Here is a 21,944-nt window from a genome sequence, read left to right on the forward strand (position 1 = left end):
TCCATCTCATCCTCGGCCTCCCCCTCCCTCTTCCCCCCTCCACCTCACTCACATACACTCTCTTCGTCAGTCTTTCACCCTCCATCCTCTCCACATGGCCAAACCACCTCAGTGTGTTCCTAATAACACTTCCTATCACATCCACATCCACACCACAACGATCCTTTATATCCTCATTCATCAGCCTGTCTCTCCATGTGACTCCACAGGCTCCTCTTAAATAACTCATTTCCACTGCTCTCACTCTTGACTTGTGTCCTTCCAACAACGTCCAAGCTTCACTTCCATACGTTAGAGTTGGTATCACAATACTATCATGTAGTAACTTTTTCACTTCCATGCTCACTTCCCTGTTTCTTATCATTGCTTTCGAAGAACCAGCAACCTTTCTTCCCTGCTGTACCTTTTCAAGCACTTCATCCTCCAAACCTCCATCCTTACTCATCACACTACCCAAGTACTTAAACGTACTCACATTTTCCAATTTCTCACCATCCAACCTCGCTGTACATTCACTGACTTCACCTCTCTCAAAGACCATCACTTTACTCTTCCCTACATTCACCTTTAGATTCCGTTTCTTGCACACTCTCCCAAACTCATCCACCAAGCCTTGCAGCTCCCCTTCGTCTTCACTTAACAACACAGTATCATCTGCAAACAACAGTACAGGGAGTTTCCAAACACTATCCTCTCTCACCAGGGCCACTCCAACATCCACTACCCTACCTTGTACCTCTTTTATTACCCCATCCATGAACAGATTGAACAACCATGGAGACATGACACATCCCTGTTTCAACCCAACCACCAAAGAGAAAAATTCACTTAGTTCACCATCCACACGCACTGCAGCCTTAGCACCATCATACATACTCTTCACAGCATTCAACAACTTTCCATCTACTCCATATATTCTTAATACTTTCCACAATCCTTGTCTATCCACCCTGTCATATGCTTTCGCCAAATCCATGAAAGCCGCATACAACTTCTTTCCCTTCTCTAGAAACTCTTCCACTAAAGATCTAAGAATGAATATCTGATCTACACAACCTCTTCCCTTCCTAAAGCCTCCCTGTTCTTCTCCAACTAATTCCTCTGTTCTTTCCCTAACTCTGTCAATAAGTATCCTATCATAAAATTTTCCAATAATAATAATAATAATAATAATAATAATAATTAAGACTGAGAGAGGTCTTTAATGGGGCCTTATACAAAACCGTTGCAGGATTAACTGCTAAACGGAAGGGAAAGGGTGAAAGGAGAGGAAAATGCCGAGGAGAGCGGCAGGGAGGAGAATGAGGGCGGAAAGCAGGAAGGGAGGAGGAAAAATGGTGGAAGGGAGGTAGAAATGTATGAGGCAGAAGAAGAGGAAGGAAGGAAGAAGGAGGAATAAGAGCGAAGGACGATGGTGAGGAAGGAAAGGGGGACGAAGATCAGGAAGGGATGGTGTAGAGAAGCATGAAGAAAGGAAGGAATGATGGAAATGAGAGGAAAACGAACAATGGGAGAAGGAAAGGAAGCAGAGATGGGGAGAAAGGAAAGAGGTAAAAGGATGGAGGCGAGGGAAGGATAAGAAAAAAGGAAGAAATGGTAGGAACGGAGGGGAAAACCATGAAGGAGAAAATGTCATCATTTCTCCCAACCTTCTATGAGTTTTCTGTTTTAATTAATTTTTCCTTAATAACTACTAACACAGACTCAGTGGTGCTGGAGTGGGACGTCTTCGCGTGGTGGAACCGATATAACTGGCTGTCTCCACTACCCAGCTATACAAACGTCCCTTAATTTCCTATCTGCTCCCAGAAGGAGAATGGTGGCCTGCAGGAGGAAGGAAAACAGTCTGCAGTTCACGGGGTTCACGTTCAAATGAGCCTGGGATTGCAACTTTAAACTCAGTACTATGAAACGTGCGGTGGGACTTTATTCCCTTAGCCTAAAGAAGCTCCCTAGCACTTTTGTGACTAAATTTCGCGTAGTATGGTTACAAACAGTTCAACATTACCACCATCCAAGTGTTAACACCATCACATGACTCAGTGGCAGAAAAAGACAATGCCAAGGTTCTGCATCTTTTCCATACAAAATTTCCTTGACTAGCATCATCATTAATAGTTATGCTCTTGGTACAACACTGCATTCTAGATGAAGAGGTGACAATTTTAGGGCGTTGAAGGAAAGATGGAGTATTATTCTTAACGTATTCTTGACGGTGGAGGGCCTGCCGCTTATCCTTAGTGGCAATACTGCATACTAACCAACAACCTACAATCCCTCTCTTTTTTTACCACACCTGATACAAGAAGGTTAGAGTAGGATAAAGGGCCAGGGTAGGGTGGTTGGTGGTGGTGAGGCCCAACACTGACCTTGCAGCCATGAGCGGTACTGTGCGGTGTTCTGCGCCATGGTGATGGTGTTCATGGTGCGCACACGTGGGTTGCCGGCGTGGGCGTGGAGGTGTGATGGCCGCGACAGTGTACAAAGGACCCACTGCTGCCCCGGGGTGTGGGTATGGATGTCGGGGCGGGTGGTGGGGCTGGGTGGAGCAGTGGCACACACTCGAGCCTGGGGGGCGTCGCCCCACCATTCCACGTCACACTCCACATTACCACTGACTGGAGTGCACGGTGGGGTGGGGGTGGGGGTTAGGCGGGGAGAGGGTGACGATGAAGGGGTAAAGGTGGGTGAGGGTGAGGGTGAGGGCGGCTGACAGTACAGCTTAAGTGTCACGGGTGAGGGCGAGTGGGGATCGGGGTGTGACGTGCTGGATGGTGATGCATGCCCACAAGACGTCAGTGAGGGCGGGTGTGGAGGTGACAAGAGTGGGGTGGGACACACTGTGGGCAGGGTTGATGCGGGTACGGGTAGGGTCACTGGGTAGGACCGTGCGGGAGCAGGGCGGGGTGTGGGGGCGGGGCAGGTTGTGTGAGCGGGGCGAGGCTCACTGTAACTCTGACTGCGAAACAACCTCGAGGTCAGATGTGGGCGAGAAGTGGGCGGGGTGGTGGTGGTTTGGACGGTGGGAGTGGGCTGGGTAGGCGGGGACACAGTGTAGGTGGCATGGTGTCGTTTGAGGGCGGCCAGCAGGCTCCGGGCTGTGTAGGTGGCGGCGCGGCGTCTGCGTGAAGGCGGTGCCAGTTGGTCCGGCCAGAAAACCGTCCTGCCGCTGCCCACCAAATCCAGTACGGCGTCGTGGTACCCCGGCATGGCGACCCAAGTCAAGTCAGGTCAGGTCTACCACTGACAGTGCGATAGGTCTGGCAAGCATTCAATTTAAACACTTTTCACTGGGGCGTATTGGTTGTATACCGCGTTAGCTCATACTTCAAAGCCTTTATTTGGTGTCAACTTCAAAGCATCCGTGATGAAAGGCAATGGTTAGCCTGGATTCCTCTGCGCATAATGCAATTAGGAACAAGGCACAAGAGTCAACTTTCCTTAATTTCAATCATGAGTTTCTATACTGAGGGTGATCTGAAGTTTTAAAAGACCGTCCACTGTCTTGAATTGGAAAAAAAAAAAAAGAGGTAAATATTGATTATTTCCTTTGTCCTCCCTCGCTCTTCACTGCCCACTTACTGTGTTCAGTTACTGTCCTGGGATCCTGTAACTGAAAAGAGGTGTGCAAACTATACTAGCTTAGAGATGTGGCTCCCCAAAATATATATTAAACTTTCCCCTATGACCTCTGAAACACTACACACTACACAGAGCTGCCCTGGTGTGTGTGTGTGTGTGTGTGTGTGTGTGTGTGTGTGTGTGTGGTGTTCTATATCTTACATTCTCCGGCATGGAAGATTGGGCAGTAAGGCACGGTAAATATTCGCATTACTTCCTCTATCAACACCTGACAATCTTCCATTCACACTTCCAAACATAGATTCCCCCTTCCCTTTCATCTTCGTTTCACTCAAAGCTAACACATCCAACTTTCTTCTCACAAACATTCTCCCAATCTCCTCCCTTTTAGCCTCAATTGTACTACATCCACGCACATTCATAGACCCAATCTTCAGGGTATGGGGATAACTCCATCCCCCATCCCTTTCTCTGGCCTGTCTCTTTTTAGGAACTAAAAAACAGAGGAGGGGGTCCCTAGTCCCCTCACCCCGCCCCTTTTAGTCGCCTTTTACGACACGCAGGGAATACGGTGGCGGGAAAGTTAAGAGTAGGTAAGAGATGGGTGAGAGCTAGGAGGGTTAGGTGTGGCAGGGAGGTTTTGAAAGTGAGTGAGTTGGATAAAAGAGAGAAAAAGATAGAGTATCAGGAGAAATTGAGAGATGAGTGGAACGCAGTGAAAGATCGGGAAAATGGCAGCGTGGAGGAGGAATGGCAGTTGTTTAAGAGTGCTGTGGTGGGGCATGCAGAAGAGGTGTGTGGTGTGAGACATGTGGGTGGTGGTGTAAGAAAAGGAAGTGAATGGTGGTGCGAGGAAGTAAGTATGGCTGTGGCTGAGAAGAGACGTGCATATGAAGTGTGGCTGCAGAGGAAGGATGAGATGTCATATGAAAGGTATAAGGAAAAGAGGAATAGAGCGAGAAGGGCTGTGCGTGATGCTAAAGTGGCAGCAGATGAGAGGTGGGGTAGGCGGCTGACAGAGAATTTTCAACAGAATAAGAAAATGTTTTGGAAGGAGGTGAAAAGGGTGCGAAAGGGAGAGTCTGGGAAGGAAGAACGAGTAAAAGCAGAGGATGGAAGGATGTTAATTGAGATGGATGCAGTAAGGAAGAGATGGGCAGAGTATTTTGAAAGATTGTTAAATGTAGAGGAGGAAAGGGTGGCTGAGATTGTGGCAGATAGAAGGGTGCAAGGAATAAATGTGTTGGGAGAGTTGAATGATTCTTTGATCACGAAGGAGGAAGTGGAGAAGGCAGTAAAGGAGATGAAAACAGGGAAAGCTGCAGGTATGGATGGGTGTGCTGTGGAATGCCTGAAGGGTGGTGGAGTGAATATTGTTGACTGGTTAGTAAGATTATTGAATGTGTGTTTTGAGAAAGGTATGGTGCCAGTTGACTGGGCAAGTGCTTGTGTGGTCCCGTTGTATAAAGGCAAGGGTGATAAGTATGAATGTACTAGCTTTAGGGGTATAAGTCTGTTGAGTGTTGTAGGTAAAGTGTATGGTAGAGTGTTAATTATGAGAGTTAGAGAGGGTACAGAGGGAGTGATTAGTGATGAGCAGTGTGGCTTTAGGAGAGGGAGGGGATGCGTTGATCAGGTGTTTGCTGTGAGACAAGTGTGTGAAAAGTATTTAGCGAAAGGCAAGGATGTGTTTTGGGCATTTATGGATTTAGAGAAAGCGTATGATAGAATTGATAGGGAGGCTTTGTGGACTGTTTAAGATTGTATGGACTTGATGGTAGGTTACTAAAAGGGGTGAAAAGTTTTTATGTAAATAGTAGAGCGTGTGTAAGAGTGGGAAATGCTGTGAGTGACTGGTTTCCCGTGAGAGTGGGGCTGCGACAGGGATGTGTGATGTCGCCTTGGTTGTTTAATATTTACATGGATGGTGTTGTAAGGGAGGTGAATGCAAGAGTTTTAGGTGGAGGTCTGAGTCTGGTAAATGTTGATGGAGGAGAGTGGAATCTGAAGCAGCTGCTGTTTGCAGATGATACTGCACTGGTGACTGATTCAGAGGAGAGATTGAGACAGTTGGTAGAGAGGAGTTTGGAAGGGTGTGTGAAAGGAGGAAATTGAAAGTAAATGAGAATAAGAGTAAAGTGATGAAGTGTACGAGGTTGATAGATGGTAGGGGGATGAATATAGTTTTGAATGGTGAGTTGCTTGAGGAGGTAGATTGTTTTAAATATCTAGGGTCACATGTTGCTGTGGATGGAAGAATAGATGCAGAAGTGAAGTTTAGAATAAATGAAGTAGGAAAGGTGCTGGGAGGAATGAAAAAAGTGTTTAAATGTCGTTCGCTTAGAATGGATGTAAAGAGAAGGCTGTATGAGGGTGTTGTGGTACCGACTGCATTACATGGGGCTGAAACATGGAATATGGGTGTAGCAGAGAGGAAAAGTTTGAATGTAATGGAGATGAGATGTCTGAGGAGTATGTGTGGAGTGACGCGTATGGATCGAGTGCGAAATGATGAAGTGCGAAGGAGAACTGGAGTTGTTCGGGAGATGGCTGGTAGAGTTGAGCAGAGGGTGTTGCAATGGTTTGGGCATATGGAGAGAATGGATAATGAGCGATTGGTGAAAAAGATAACTAGATCTGATGTGAGAGGTGTAAGACTGAGAGGAAGACCACGAATAGGATGGATGGACAGTGTGAAGAGAGCGCTGGATGCGAGAGGGATGTCTGTTGAGCAAGGAAGAGTGGCTGTGCATGACAGAAATAAATGGAGAGAAATTGTGAATGAATAAGTGATGACGCAGCCCTGAGGGGATATTCTCCCGCTTTTGGTCTGATCAGCTAGTCAGGTCAGGTGCGGGTAAGGGGATGGGTCTGTTATGATGTGGCAGGGGTAAACCAGTTCTGCTGTCGGGCCCTGCTGTGGATGTCACTGATTGCATTGCGCAGTTGACCCTTGTGCGTTGTGATGCAGTGAGGATCTGTCCGTTCTCCCCTTTGGGGCTAAGATGCGAATAAATGTGTTTGAATGGATGAGTAAATGGAGAGTGAGTCGTCCTGTCTCGGCTACCTCCCTTTCCTTGGGGGAAGCAGCCTAGGTATATAGATAGATAGATAGTTCTTCCAATGCTAACTGAATAATTCCGTTAGTATTCTTTTTAATACTTCGTGGTCCCAATAATTTCCATCATCTCGTAGGTAGGTTACTTAGGTTGAATTAGGTTTTATCTTAGAGTTAAGCTTAGATATCCCAGCCGAATTCCATAAAGAAGGAGGCGATTCCTTCCATTACTCTGGCATTTCTATCTGTAAATCAACCTATCCGTCTAAGCGTAGCCAGAGGTCTTGATCCTAGATAGGGTGACCATACCACAAACAAAATCACCTCCAAGTCACCTTGTCCAAAATCACGCTGGCCTCCCTCCAGCTCACACCATCCTCAGTTATACTTGTACACCTCTCCACACCATCTCCCCACGTCATCTTCGGTCTCCCTCTCCTCTTCCACCTCACTCATAATACTCCTCTAGTCAATCTCTCATTCTCTCGATAAGGCCAAACAATCTCACGGTACTTCTCCTAAGACTGCCCCAAGTTTACGTAAAGCTAATATATTTTCTTCGTTTCTTCCTTCTTTCCATCAAAAGGTTTTTAATCTTGGCGTCATTCCTTAATGCACCAATTAGCCTGAATGTTGGCATAATTGTTCCTAGGGAAAACAGCCCTAGACACGATTTTCTTTTTTCTTTTTTTTGGCATAATTGTCCCTTGGGAAAACAGCCCTAGACACGATTTTCACTTTTTTTTTCTATTTCAAACGAATTTATAGGGTAAAACGTCATATTATGTGATTTCGCAAATTCTGGGATTCTATGTTTTTGTATGTTCATTTATCATCAAGGCAATTGCACAGATGCATGTCAGTGTACTGTAGCAGTGTGGAGACCATCTTGCACTCCCTTGGAAGTGTACTCCCAGCATTTTCCATGGTTTTCAATGACGAAAATTGTTGGGACAAACTAAAACGAAATTTAACAGTAAAAACAGAAGGATCAAATAAAGCGAACGATTTACCCAGGAAGTAAAGTGGAGAGGACGGCACGGGAGGATGGGTAAGTGACAGGACAGAGCTGGGTAGCACTCGCGCGACACCAAGGTTGACACTGATACCAGCTGCTCCTCGCTTCCACCACTATCACAAGGACAGAACCACTACCACACCACCATTACTACCAAACTGCGCATCACCATCATCATCATCATCATCACTGCCACACTCTACATCATCATCATCACTGCCACACTTGACATCATCATCATTATCACTGCCACACCCAACATCTTCATCATTACCACCACTGCTACGCTTCTCGTCATCATTATTCTCATCATCATAATTAATACACTGCATATCATCTTCATCATCAGCATCATGATTACAGAACCCCGTATCATCAATGTCATCATCAGCTGTAGCAGCAGCAGCATGTCTACAGCACCCTGCAACATCATCATCATCAATATCATGTTTGTGTCTGCCCACTGCAACATACGGGCCTTTCCCATCTCTCTCCACTCTGACCTAAAGATTGTTAATTCTATCCCAGATCACCTTATTTGCCTATTTCAACCCTCCCTCTAGTTCTCAACCAACTTCTTCCTCCTGTTTCATCTCTGGGTTGCTATGCACTTTTTATTTTAACCTGACCTAGATTCTTATTTTTTTGTAGCTTATTTCACGTACATCAGTGACAGTACAAGACAATGCTATGGCCCTACGAGTAAATCATTTCAATCAGCATTTCTTCGTGATTAGAACCATACTGAAGTGTTAATCAATACATTACAACTGCATTCAAGATGAAGGGATGGCAATTATAGGCCAAGCTAAACAGAAAATGATCTTGTATTTACTAGCAGATGACCAGCCTACTGCTCTTGGTGGTATTCAGTAATCAAAAGGCCTCCAGCCACCTCTTGGGGATCGAACCTACGGCCGTCACTTCAACCGAGGCGTCCTAACCACTAAAGCACCGGGCGCCACTGTAAAAATAAAACTGAAAAAGACTTCATCGTAACCCCCCTTCACCATGCTCCTTTAATATGGCCCAAAATTCCCACCTCAACATGTTGACTGCTGAATTGTAACAAGAGATTAACACTACAATATGCCGTTGGTCACCAAGAAGCGCTATGGAAAGAATGTAGAGATGTAGCATGGTCTTTTTCTGCAACTGAGTTAGGTAAAATAAGATGCAAATGGACAGAACCCTGAGGTAAATCAAAGCGAAAAGGGTATAATGGATTTTTTCCTTGAATTAAAAAACAAAAATGTCCCGCCTCAACACACACACACACACACACACACACACACACACACACACACACATACGAAAAGTTAACTGATTCAAATGATTTTTTAAATTTATTCTTGCTACCTCCGGGCAATGTGATTCAACCTAGGAAAGACCTCCAACAATGGCTGGGTTATTAAAGGCTACAAGTAACTCCTCCAGTTCGAAAAGTGTCTCCCCAGTTGAATAAAATTGTCTAGTAATGGTAAAACTGAGAAGCACTAAAAAGGCGCATGTATCGGGCAACGCCAATAAAATTTAAGATTTATTGCTGTAATTCCCTCCCTACCAGGGGAATACTTTTACCGTATAACAGAGTCAATCAGCTGATTCAGCGGTCTTAGTCAGTCTTGTTAATCATTTCACAGAGTGCAAACCACCGCCAACGCCAATGAAATTTATTTCTGCATCCGTATCCGGATCTACCTCAGAATCTAATCAACTCTCCCTTGATCAACTTCTAACCGATCAACCCAAGTCATTTAAATCCGACAACAAATTTTTGAGACATCTTGCACACAAACGAGACAGACAGACAGACAGACACGGGCGAATACATGGTCTTGGTCTAACTTCGCTGGCACAAGTAGAGATGGCGTCCTTGGTCTGAAGGGTTAATGGGTGGTTTCTAAGAGATGGTGACTGAGATAAAGAGACAACAGCGAAAGCAAGATAACTGCTGGATATGAGATAAATACCGTAGATACTGGATACAAAGACACACCAAGGGTCATAGTGTTGGTGGCAGGGATGGTTTCGAAGCACCTCTTCCTTGGCAGTGTATTTTGCACATAACTCCTTACCATTTTATGTCATCACCTCCGCCAACGAAGCTGGACGGAGGTCATGAATTCACCTGTGTTTGTCTGTCCGTTTGTGTGCAAGATACTTTAAAACGTTGTTATCGGATTTCAATAAAATATGGTGGATATGTGCAGTGGGTCAAGGAAGAGTTGGTTAGATTTTCAGGTGGGTCCGAATCAGGATAAAGAATAAACAATAAATTTTATTGGTTTTGGCAGAAATATGCGCTCGTTAAGATAGCGTAATGGGGCAAATTAAGACAGCAGAATTACTTGACTTTGTGAGACCGCAAAACTATTCGTCTGGTTGGAAAGAGGAATTACTGCGGTAAATCATGAACTCTACTAGCGCTTGCGAAGGTATGCGCTCTCTGGGAGCTTTGTAGTTAATACAATTTATAGCAAAAGTTTGCACTGCTTTTATATCAAAAGTTTGCATCAATAATGTATTAGAGGCTGCCGAGGGATAAAGTGCAGAATGAATCGCTACGGAGAAGGTGTTAACAAATCTAGTCAATTTGAATACGGCCATAAAAGACAAAGCAAAACTAGAACAAACTCTCCTAAGCTAAACAGAATGGTCTGAGAGTAGCATGGACTAAAAAATGTCGGTGTGGATGGATGAAGGCTGCTTTCTATACTGTTTTCGATCTAACTTGAACCAAAACTGCCATCTCTCCACCTCGAATGCTGAGCTGTGACAACAGATGAACACTAGAATACGATGCTAGTCACGAAGAAGTGCTGTGGAAAGGATGCAGGGTCAAAGTACTGTTTTTTTTTTTTTTTCTGCCACTGAACTACGTGACGTAGGTTGCAAAAGGACGAAAATCAGAGTCAAGGTGAATGGAATATATTTTAGTTTAGGTAAGAAGCAGTAGTAAGATGCCAGTAAAGACACACACACACACACACACACACACACACACACACACACACACACACACACACACACACACACACACACACACACACACACACACACACACACACACACACACACACACACACACACACACACACACACACACACACTCTGCTGGCGCAATAGTAACGTTCTCGCTTGCCATCTGGTAGACGGGAGTTCGCGCCTCGCTCAGGCTGCGAAAAGTTTCACTGACGAAGTGGGTGGTTACTGTCCCCCTTGAGCAAGGGGATGGGTGTGTGCGTGTGTGAAGGTCACAGCCTTGCCCTTAGATCGGACTATATGAGCTCTCAGCTCCCTTCCGGGAGGGTAAAAGCTGACGATCACGTCCATCATGTGATCCTGACCGACCCGGTGAATTACACACACACACACACACACACACACACACACACACACACACACAGATGCAATTCTCCCTCCCTCCCTCCCTCGTTCCTTCCAGCTTTTCCCCTTCCCTCCCACCGGCTTTCCTCCCTCTTTCCCTCTCACCAGCTTCCTCCCTCCTTCCTTCCATCTCACCAGCTTTCTTTCCTCCTACCAGCTTTCCTCACTACTTTCTACTTACCAGCGTCCCTCCCTCTCTCCTTCCCTCTCATCTGAATCTCCCTCCCTCGTTCTCTCCTACAGGTTCCCTCTTTCGTTCCCACCAATCTCTCTCTCTCTCTCTCTCTCTCTCTCTCTCTCTCTCTCTCTCTCTCTCTCTCTCTCTCTCAGTACCCCCCTTCCTTCTCTTCTTCCCTCATTCTCTCTCACCAGCCTCCTTCCCTTCCTCTCTCCCTCCTGCCCTCCCTCCACCTACACCCCTCACCACAGTAAGACGGGCGGCGTGGGAACCGGAGCAGGAGGAGAGAGGAATGTCGGGGTAGAGGTGGAGCAGGGTGGGAGGAAAGAGGGAGGGGAATGGGGAGGAGAGGGAGGAAATGTGGAGGAAAGAGGGGAGAAATGGGGGGGAAAGAGGGAGGGAATGTGGAGGAAGGAGGAAGGGGTGAGGGAGAGTCTATGGGATGAAGCGAGGGAGGGGAGAGAGAGAGAGAGAGAGAGAGAGAGGGAGAGAGGCACTGTGGAGGGGGGTGAGGGAGGCCAGCTGTTAGAGATGGAACTACAGCGGTCACGTTACGGTGCACCAGACAACATGACTTCCATTACTACCATCAACTCAGCTACTACTACTACTACTACTACTACTACTACGATTACTAACATTATTACCACTACCAACTCAACATCCACTACCATCACTACCACTACTAACACTTTTACCACAACTGCCACTACCATTACCATTCCTACCACTACCATTACTACCATCACCTCTGCTACAATTGCTAACACTGTTTCTTTTAACGTTACCACTACCACTACCATCACTACCAATTACAACTGTATCACTACCACTGCCATTATTGCAGTAGTAGTACTCCTACTATTACCATAAATGCCACTGCCACCATCACTACTATTACCATTACCACTGCCATCACCTACTGTACATAGGCCTCCATCACAACTATCATCATAATCACTACTATTAACTATGAGAGAGAGAGAGAGCACAAAGATGCCTCCCACAAAGTTGCTACCGTTCTCAACCAATTTAGCTGAGTGGCCTAATACAGTGAAAGGGAGAGGACAGGTCTCTCTCTCTCTCTCTCTCTCTCTCATAGTGATGTGAGTTGGAGAGAGGTCAACTGGAAGGAGACGACGGTCATATTGAGACGATCGGGTACACAGACAGACAGACAGACACTAATAAATAGATAGACAGATAGATAAACACACATAGATGTTTTGGGGTGAAACTATGTTGACATAAAATATATATAAACGGCATACAAGAGAATGTTAAAGTGTAATATGCCAATTAAATCGTCGAGGAACATGTGCTGCTAAGCCGCCTATGTCATTCAGAATACGTCTCTTCATCCTAAGCTTCTATTTTTCTCTTTCCTCTTCTCCTAATTACCTACTTTACGGCTCCTCCTCCTCCTTCCCCTACAAGAATCCACAATTGAGATTAATTGGCTATGAACTGAGATGTTCGGCTCTTCCGGTGGTTTGGGATCTTAATACGACTCATATCTGATGATGTCATTTCTTTATATCTTGCTATCCGAAGTAGGTTGGCGTACTGCAGGAAAAGGGCAGCTTCAGCCCGCAGTTCACCAGGTTCAAGCTCTGATAAGCCTGGGAGATAACAGCAACAAAACCACAAATTCAAGTGTTACAAGCAGAGTGGTGTCGTTATCTCATTACTTAACTAATTTTAGCTAACCTATTTTAACAGAAAAAATTTGATTCACTACCATGAAACATTCCCCCCCCCCCTTAGGTAGGCCCAGTTTTCCGTTCTGTGGCAACTTATTTCACGTAGCTCAGCGGCAGAATAAGACAAAACTATGGCTCTACATCCTTTCCACAGCAATTCATTATGAATTGCAGCAAAATCTAGTGTTAATCTGTTATACAATTCAGTATATCCTCGATTACATCTTTATTAATTTAATTTTTAATCTCTCCAACTTGAATGCCGTGCTGTCACACTAGATTAGTGGTGGAATATAACGCTAATCACGAAGTGCTATGGAAAGGATGCATAGCTGTAGTATTAACTTTTTGTCCTCGAGGGGCTAAAAAATCGGGCTCCTGGGCTCCTGTAACTGAATTGAAGTGTGCCATGAGTCCAAACAAAATGAAATAAAATACAGGGTGGCCAGGAAACAGCGCTCCACTCGAAACTCAGCTCGTGTTATCTAGTGTGCTGCGGAGACTACTGGTGTGATCTGAGATGTGACACTGGGCGGAGTGAATGAGGCTCTACGGGAACCCCACCTTACACAACACTCATCAGTTTCCACTCACGGTTTCTTTAGCTAGTAACGCGTAAGCCAGTACCAGTGGGTAGCTATTAGTACAACAGGAGAGTGAGTTTTCATGTACAGAATAAATCGCTAACAAAAAGATGTTACGAAATCTCCAAGACCTTTTCTACCCTAAGCCTCACCACTTATTAGTCTCCTCCAGGGGTTTCTTCACAGTGGATAGGGATTATTAGGAGCAATTTATGTGGACTGATGGCTGACAGGATTAACTCTGTGTGTGTGTGTGTGTGTGTGTGTGTGTGTGTGTGTGTGTGTGTGTGTGTGTGTGTGTGTGTGTGTGTGTGTGTGTGTGTGTGTGTGTGTGTGTGTGTGTGTGTGTGTGTGTGTGTGTGAGAGAGAGAGAGAGAGAGAGAGAAAGATTCAACCTCTATACACAAGAGATTTACGAAACCTAACCTAATACAACCCAGACTATGCTCGATTACATTCTTCTCGATTTAATTTCTAATCTCCCTAACCTGAATGCTGATTTGTAACACGAGATTAGTACTGGAATATAATGTTAATCACGACGATGTACAATGGAAACATTGCACAGTCATAATATTATCTTTTTTGTCAATGAGTTACGACAAAAAGGCTACAAAACGACGAAAATCAGGGCCAAGTTAAGGTAAAAGAACAAGAACAACCTCCATTCAGTATGGAAGACCCACAACAACAAGGCAAGATAAGAACCACCAGGATACTTACGCAACTGGCTTGATCTACCTACGAGAGAGAGAGAAAGAGAGAGAGAGAGAGAGAGAGAGAGAGAGAGAGAATGTTTTGATGGAGTCTTCAACATCGACCTAACACAATGGTTACTGGATAGCTTGTATGCGTTATTCACACACACACACACACACACACACACACACACACCGCTCGCTGGCGCAGTGGTAACGTTCTCGCTTGCCATCTGGTAGACGAGAGTTCGCGCCTCGCTCAGGTTGCGAAAAGTTTCACTGAAGAAGTGGGTGGTTACTGTCCCCCTTGAGCAAGGGGACGGGTGTGTGGGTGTGTGAAGGTCACAGCCTTGCCCTTAGATCGGACTATATGAGCTCTCAGCTCCCTTCCGGGAGGGTAAAATGCTGACGATCACGACCATCAAGTGATCCTGACCGACTCGGTGAATTACACACACATTCCTGAGGCTCGGGAATGCTGCGGTAAGGGAAGCGCTGTTAACCAGTGATCAACCACCTTGCACAAATATACCCACTGGCACCTTCAATACAATGGCGTCTCTCTCTCTCTCTCTCTCTCTCTCTCTCTCTCTTATCCACAAGCAGGCTACACCGGACTTCATCATGGTGAGAAAGGAAAGACCAGAATTTTACGGACGATACGACGAGAAAAAAAAAAAAAAAAAAACGAATTTCGCAAAACTCCGCTTCTGTACTGGTATTCTGATAATAAGGATAAAATGAAAGGGGGGTTTGGAGAAAGGCAGGACAGATACAAGACACAAACAACGGAATATAAGATGGTGACAGATAGGGTTGCACAGATACAAAGCGCTGATGATGAACAGATGATAGTGGTAGGAGAGTAGGACAGCTGGCTACAAGGCATACACACTGAAACAGATGACAGTGGTAGAACGGTCTGATGGATACAAGGTTTAGGTGGCGAAACAAATGATAATGGTAGAAGCGTGGGGCAGGCTGAAGGCATACGTAGTGAAACAGATGATAGTGGTAGAAGCGTGGAGCAGGCTGAAGGCATACGTAGTGAAACAGATGAGAGTGGTAGAAGCGTGGGGCACAAAGAAGGCATACATGTTGATACAGATTATAGTGGTACAAGGGTAAGACTGATACAAGGTAACTTTGGTGAAACAGAAAATGGTAGTAGTGGACAGTGTTATGGTGAAGGATTAAGCCATATAGGGTTTTAGAGGAGGGTAAAACAGAGGAACATGCTAAGACTCAACATCCTTTCCGTGACATTTCGTCACTCTTTTTACTCTGACGATCTATAATTGACATCTTTCCATCTCGAATGATGGCTTGTAAAAAAAAAAAACTAATTCTGGCGTAACTAGAATATGATGACAGTAATGGAAAAAAAAAAAAAAAAAAAGCCATGGAAAGGATGTAGGGCCGTGGCATTCTTTTTTTGTCACTGAGCTACGTAAAATAAACATATGAAGGACGAAAATCTGGGCTACATTAAGGTTAAGAGAGAACATGCATAGATAGTGAAACAGAGGATGGCAGTAACAGACAGTGGAATGGTGTGGATGTATGACTGATTGTTTCACAGAGGCATTTGTTGTGCGTGGGACTCAGTGAATGAGCTAAGGAGGGTGAAAGTGTGTGCGTGTGTGTGTGAGGGAAGGAACGCGAGTGTATGTATCAAGTATCTGTCTAAACAAAGGCGTGAATGTGTCGAGAGTGTCTGTGTGAATGAACGATGTGTGTGTGTGTGTGTGTGTGTGTGTGTGTGTGTGTGTGTGTGTGTGTGTGTGTGTGTGTGTGTGTGTGTGTGTGTGTGTGTGTGTGTGTGTGTGTGTGTGTGTGTGTGTGTGTGTGTGTGTGTGTGTGTGTGAGTGAGCGCGCGCGCGTTTACGAGTTGGTGTATCTTGCGAAGAGCAGCGTGACGCCTGGTGAGAGTGACAGATGGTAAGTGGTGGGAAAAGTGAGTAAGACTGAATGTTAAGACAGTGAGTGTGATAGTAAGAAACAGTGAAAGTAACAGTGCTAGTCAGAAATGGCGAGTGTGAGAGTGAAATTTGGTGTGTGACAGTGAGCAGGGGATAGGGAATTTGTGAGAGCGTGAATGCAAAAGGGCTGGAGAGCGAGTGAGGGATGGTAAGGGTGAAAGTAACTGACAGTGAGTGATTGTAAGAGAGGGGGGGGGGTCAGAGAATAAGAATGAGGGCTGGCAAGTGTGCAAGTGAGTGAGTTAAATTAGCGGGAGTGTGTGGGAAAGAGGGACAGACTAGTGACACTAAGAAGTAAGGCGCAGCAAGTGAGACTGAGTACGTGAGTGCATGGGAGTGTATGAAAGAGACGGAGAGCGAGTGAGTAACTAGTCTAAGGGCTGCAAAGTGAGTGAGTGGGAACGTGAGTGTGAGTGGGAAAGTGAGTCAGTGTGTGTGTGTGTGTGAGAGAGCGAGCGACTGAGTGGGTGGGTGTAGGCACTGCAGCTGCCCTCAATGACGCAGGGCCACATCACTCTGTCACCAGGACCTGCCCTGCCCTTGCTGTACATTTCGCTTTTTGCCTTGGGAAAGAAGAGAGGAGGGAGGGAAGAAAGGAGAAGCAGGGGGAAAAGGAAGAGGAAGGGAAAGGAATAAAGAGTGAAATGGGAACGAGAGAGTGGATTGAGAGGAAGGATGGACAGAAAAGTGAAAGAGAGAAGGAAAGACTGTGGATGAGAAGAGGAAAGGAAAAGGGGAAAAGAGAGGAATGAGGTGGGAGGGGCTAAAGGAAGGAAAGGGACGAGAGAGAAAGAGAGGAGGGGGGGAGGGAGGAAGGAAATGAGGAGACAATGAAGATAAAATAGGAAGAAAAGACGAAAAAACAATGTGTGTGTGTGTGTGTGTGTGTGTGTGTGTGTGTGTGTGTGTGTGTGTGTGTGTGTGTGTTAGAGAGAGAGAGAGAGAGAGAGAGAGAGAGTATAACTCCCACCCAGTTCGCATACCAACAACACTCCTCAACATAAAAAAAAAAAAAAAAGCTTCAACTCACTCTCTGCAACTTCCACGTAGACGTACGGCTTTCCCAGTGACAGACAGAGGAGACGAGACAGAAGACAGCCCAGGGAGAGAGAGGGTTTGTGTCCGAGGAGTGATGGAGGGACAGAATCAACCACCAACCACCACCAACGAGACAGAACTGAGGGAGTGCTTGAGAAGAATTCCACAACCAGCCAACCAACACCCTCTCCTTACTCTAACCACTTGCATCACCTCTCTCTATATCTCTCTTTCTCTCTCTCTCTCTCTCTCAACTACAACGAACTTAGGGATTTCAGTAGTCTGTGTATCAGTAACTCTTCCTCACACATCCCTTCCTCTTACTCTCTCTCTCTCTCTCTCTCTCTCCTCCCCCACATCGTGACTAACCATCCGAATTGGTTCATTGTGTGTAGATTTGAACAGATTGTGAGACTGTGTGTGTGTGTGTGTGTGTGTGTGTGTGTGTGTGTGTGTGTGTGTGTGTGTGTGTGTGTAAAAACGTACAAGACGAAAGCATATCTTGTACAAACATGCATGCTGGTGTGTATTGCACACACACACACACACACACACACACACACACACACACACACACACACACAGATGACGCTAATGTATTTACTGGGCCAGAGTCTCCGGGTACACGATCAAATGTGGAGCGGAGGGGGAGGGGACGGGGGAGGATGGGATAGAAGGCAGGAGGGGACGGGACAGGATGGGACAGACGGCAATGGGAGGGACTGGAGTAGGGAAGGAAGAGAAAGAAGAGAAGAGAAAGGAGGGGAGTGGTAAAGGAAGGGAAGAAGCGGAGATGGTGAAAGGAACGATACGATGATGGAGGGGAGGGAAGAGGAAGAAAGGAGTGGGGTGGGGAGAGGGTGGAGGTAGGGGAGCAAAGAAAAATGGAGACGGGAGGAAAAGGGAGTGGAGGGCGCAGAGGGAGAGAACAAGAACAAACGAGAGGGGCGGGGGAGAAGTGGGAAGGAGAGGGAGGTTGGAAGATGATAACAGGGCAGGGCGGGGAAGGGGAAGGGGATAGGGGGAAGAGAAGGAAAAGGGGAGAAGGGAAGGGGGAAGTCAACAGGGGGAAGGGAAGGCGAAGGGAAGATAGGATGGGGAAGTGAATAGGATGAAGAGATGGAGAAGGAAGACGGGATGGGAAAAGTGGAAATGGAGAGAAGGAGAGGGCAGGGAAAAGAAGCGCAGGCCAGAGGGAGAAGGGAGTGGAAAGAGGAATAGAATGTGTTGAGAACAGGAGGGAGGGAAGATAACATAAGACTGTGGAGGGGAGGGAAGGGAAAAAATTACAGAGAGGGTTACATATTGTAGTTTTGCAAATACACAGACCATAAAGACTTTTGGATCTTTGATTTATATGATCAAACTAAACCGTGCTATGACTATTTTTATTCCGAACATACCGGAATGTCATACAAGATGTGAATATAATCTTGCGACGTCATTAATTAGTTACTATATAGCATCAGTCTATCGTTACTTGCCATCATCATTATCATCATCATCCGCACCTCCATTCCCACCCGAGGGTAGGGTGAGGATCGTTACTAGCTACTAGTATTGATCTATCGTTACAACTGAACATACAAGCTGGAAGGATGGTAATTTTAGTATAAGTTACAGCAAAAAAAAAAAAAAAAAAAAAAAAAAAAAAAAAAAAATAGAGAGAGATTCAACTTGGACAATCTGCGTTCAGGACGCAGTGATGGCAATTTCAGGTCAAGTTAGAGTAAGAAGATAACAGAGGTACAAATTAGAGAAAGAACACCCGGGTTTAGGCTACACTCCGGGTATTCCGCAGCTCAGTCACTAACAGGATATTAACCTTAGCTTCACTAAAATGTCCTTCCTTTTGCATCTTGTTTCACAGTTCAGTGGCAGAACAAGACAATCACTGCTCTACATCCTTTCTACAGAACTTCTTCATGAATAGTCCCACACTCTGCTTTTAACCTACGATTACAAATGAACATTCCAGATGGAGAAATGGTAAGTTCAGGCCAAATCAGAGCATAAACAGTACACAGATTCAACCTGGACAATCGGCATTCAGTATGGAGATCGTGTGTTCAGGCTAAGCTAGAGTAAAAAGAGTACGGAAGCACAAGTTGGGCAACCTGAAGAGATGACCAAGATATGCCAAGTTAGAGTGAAAAGAGTACAGAGAGGCCAACTGAACAACGAACCCACCATATTTATTGCTTTACATTCTGAGCATTCGGCGTCTCACAATCACCTACATACTGTCTGGCCACTAGAGACAGTTTGCCTCAAAGTGACCCCAATGAATTCTGTTCTTTCTTTTTCTTTTTTTTCTTTTTAGCTGAGGTATAAGGCTGGACAAATTGCTTCGATATATATATATATATATATATATATATATATATATATATATATATATATATATATATATATATGCTTCAGAGTCGTATTTTAAATGGATTTGGAGACTCCGTAACACCTCTTCCTTAGTGACTAACTCTTTATCGTGAAACCTCAATATCCTCTTGGATGTTACTGATGTGGATATTAAAACGAAACAAATGACACACAAGAGAATGTCAAGTCCTATCCACCTCAATGTCACTTTCCTCCTATTCCATTTTATTCCATTATTCTTTACTTATCCATTTATTCGTTACCATTCAGTTATTTGTTCCCTTCTGTTTTCTCTATCTATAACCAGACGCCATAATCCAGCAAGGGGTGGCCGTTCGTCTTTGAGTTTGTTGTTTTAGGGGGAGGACACTAACTCTCCAACACCCACTTGTTGACTAGTGGGGAACACGTATGGGTTGGTTATATGGGTAACACCCTGCGTTCTATATGGTTTCCTGGCTTACAGGAAACCGTTTGGCTTGTCACTCAATGTAAAGCTACCTGAATTGGAAAGAAAATAACAAAAAGTGACAGGAAAGATGGGAGAACTATAGAGAGGACTGTAGACACAGAAAAAAAGAATGATAAAGGTAAAGGATGAAGTAAACAGCACTACATCATGCGAGTGGATGATAAAGCACGTAAATATTCTGTTATGTATGATTATATTATCAAATACACCTCACTTCCTATTCCATTCTCTCCACGTATGCATTTCTCCACTGTCTCACTTTCTCCGTGCTTTATCACACGTAATAATTCTTCAATGCACAATTATTTTTCAAGCCTCGCATTTAACACTTCCATTTTCTTTAACATCATTAGTATCATATTCTTCATTTCCATTTATTCTTAACGTAACTATTATACCTCATTTTTTTTCTTTTCTTTATCGCAGGTATATACTGTATTTATATTTTAAAACACGATACATTCCCTCAAACATTTTACACCCAAATTTTTTTTTTCACTGCTATCGTACACTTTATACGTCACTATTTTTAATACACAATTTCTAATCATTCCAGTACCATATTTTTCTGACACTACCTTTCACACTGTGTACATATTTTTCCTCATTCTCTCTTCTCAGTTTACAGAAATTCTTCCTCGAGTTTCTCATTTTATATATTAACAGTTTTCTTAAATTCGAACTTACATATTGTATAGTCTTCCTTTCTTTACCTTTGTACATATTCTCTCAATATTTTTTTGCCCAATATATACATTTTATCTCCCAGCTTCATTTCAATACACCTAACTTTCTCAAATATTTCCTTACCAACATGGAGCGAGCCCAACTTAAGGGCACAAGCGTCACTTCCGACAAACTGACACTCTCGGCGACACTGCAGCGGCCACAGGACAGAGCCGAAATAGCAACTGCGCACGGGACCAAAGCGCAGAACACAAAAACATGGGAGAACTGTGCACACTGCCCATCTCACGCTCATCCCGAAGAATTGCAGGAATTTTCTAAGTCGCAAGTATTTTAGGAACCGAACAGAGACCAAGAACACAAATAAATGGCGCCAGAAAGAACGAGATAGCACAATTAATTTCCTCAACCTAAACACGTACATTACTTCCACATTTATTCTTGATATCCCCGGACGATTTCATTTAATCTAAGGATCTAGAGTAAGTTTCCCGTAAGCTGAAGAAAGTCGTTTGGAGACAGCAGCAGAGAACTACAAATTAAAGTAACAGGATTTCAGGGGTTCACCATCACCACCACCACCAACACAACTGGCCGCCACAACCACCACCACCACACAACAAGGGTCTGACCGTGATAGCTGGCACCGACCCTTGCCTCTTCTGCCAACTTCTGACCCAGCCTTACCTCACGGGCAAAATGAGCAACTGCCACATAATGACTTACAGAGATCAACATCTGTCTACCAACGAAAACAGCCAAAACTATAAAACATGTGAAGCAACACTCCAAGAGTGCACTAACCTCGCCCTACAATCAGTCTAAGAGCTCAACCTTTGGCCTTGCCTTGTACTCTTGATCTTCGACCAGTTCTCAAGACCGGATTGTTTCATCCTTGCCTGATTCTCACACCTTCTCCCGAGTTAGCTTCAGATCCAATAAAAGCTAAGTTACAGGACTGAACCTTGACCTTCCCATGCGGCCATGACCTTTGACTTCTTGTTCTCAAAATCAGATCACTTCCTCCCTGGCTGACCTTCAACATTGCAACTAAGTTTGGTCCAAATTAATCACAAAACTGTTAGAATTAAACTGCTCACGCACTTAGACAGACAGGCAGAACACACACACACACACACACACACACACACACACACACACACACACACACACTT

General features: G+C 44.8%; 2 protein-coding genes across 2 annotated transcripts in view; both read right to left on the minus strand.

Moving 5' to 3' along the window:
* The window catches only part of LOC145404254 (uncharacterized), a 5,653-nt gene extending 2,377 nt beyond the window's left edge, over window positions 1-3,276 (minus strand). The window contains exon 1 of the mRNA XM_080275776.1: window positions 2,370-3,276. Within this exon, the coding sequence (XP_080131902.1) occupies window positions 2,370-3,210 (841 nt within the window). The 5' untranslated portion in view covers window positions 3,211-3,276. The remainder of the gene's footprint in view (window positions 1-2,369) is intronic.
* Window positions 1-21,485, minus strand: part of C3G (C3G guanyl-nucleotide exchange factor) — a 195,864-nt gene extending 174,379 nt beyond the window's left edge. Inside the window, exons 1-3 of the mRNA XM_080275935.1 lie at window positions 21,457-21,485; window positions 20,893-20,993; window positions 17,224-17,370 (exon numbers count right to left, since the gene is read on the minus strand). Coding sequence (XP_080132061.1) covers window positions 17,224-17,370; window positions 20,893-20,993; window positions 21,457-21,485 — 277 coding nt within the window. The remainder of the gene's footprint in view (window positions 1-17,223; window positions 17,371-20,892; window positions 20,994-21,456) is intronic.
* Window positions 21,486-21,944: the final 459 nt, after the last annotated feature.

The sequence above is a fragment of the Coenobita brevimanus genome, chromosome 63 (genome assembly GCF_032717465.1).
Source record: "Coenobita brevimanus isolate Jiangsu-jjx chromosome 63, ASM3271746v2, whole genome shotgun sequence".
NCBI lineage: Eukaryota > Metazoa > Arthropoda > Malacostraca > Decapoda > Coenobitidae > Coenobita > Coenobita brevimanus.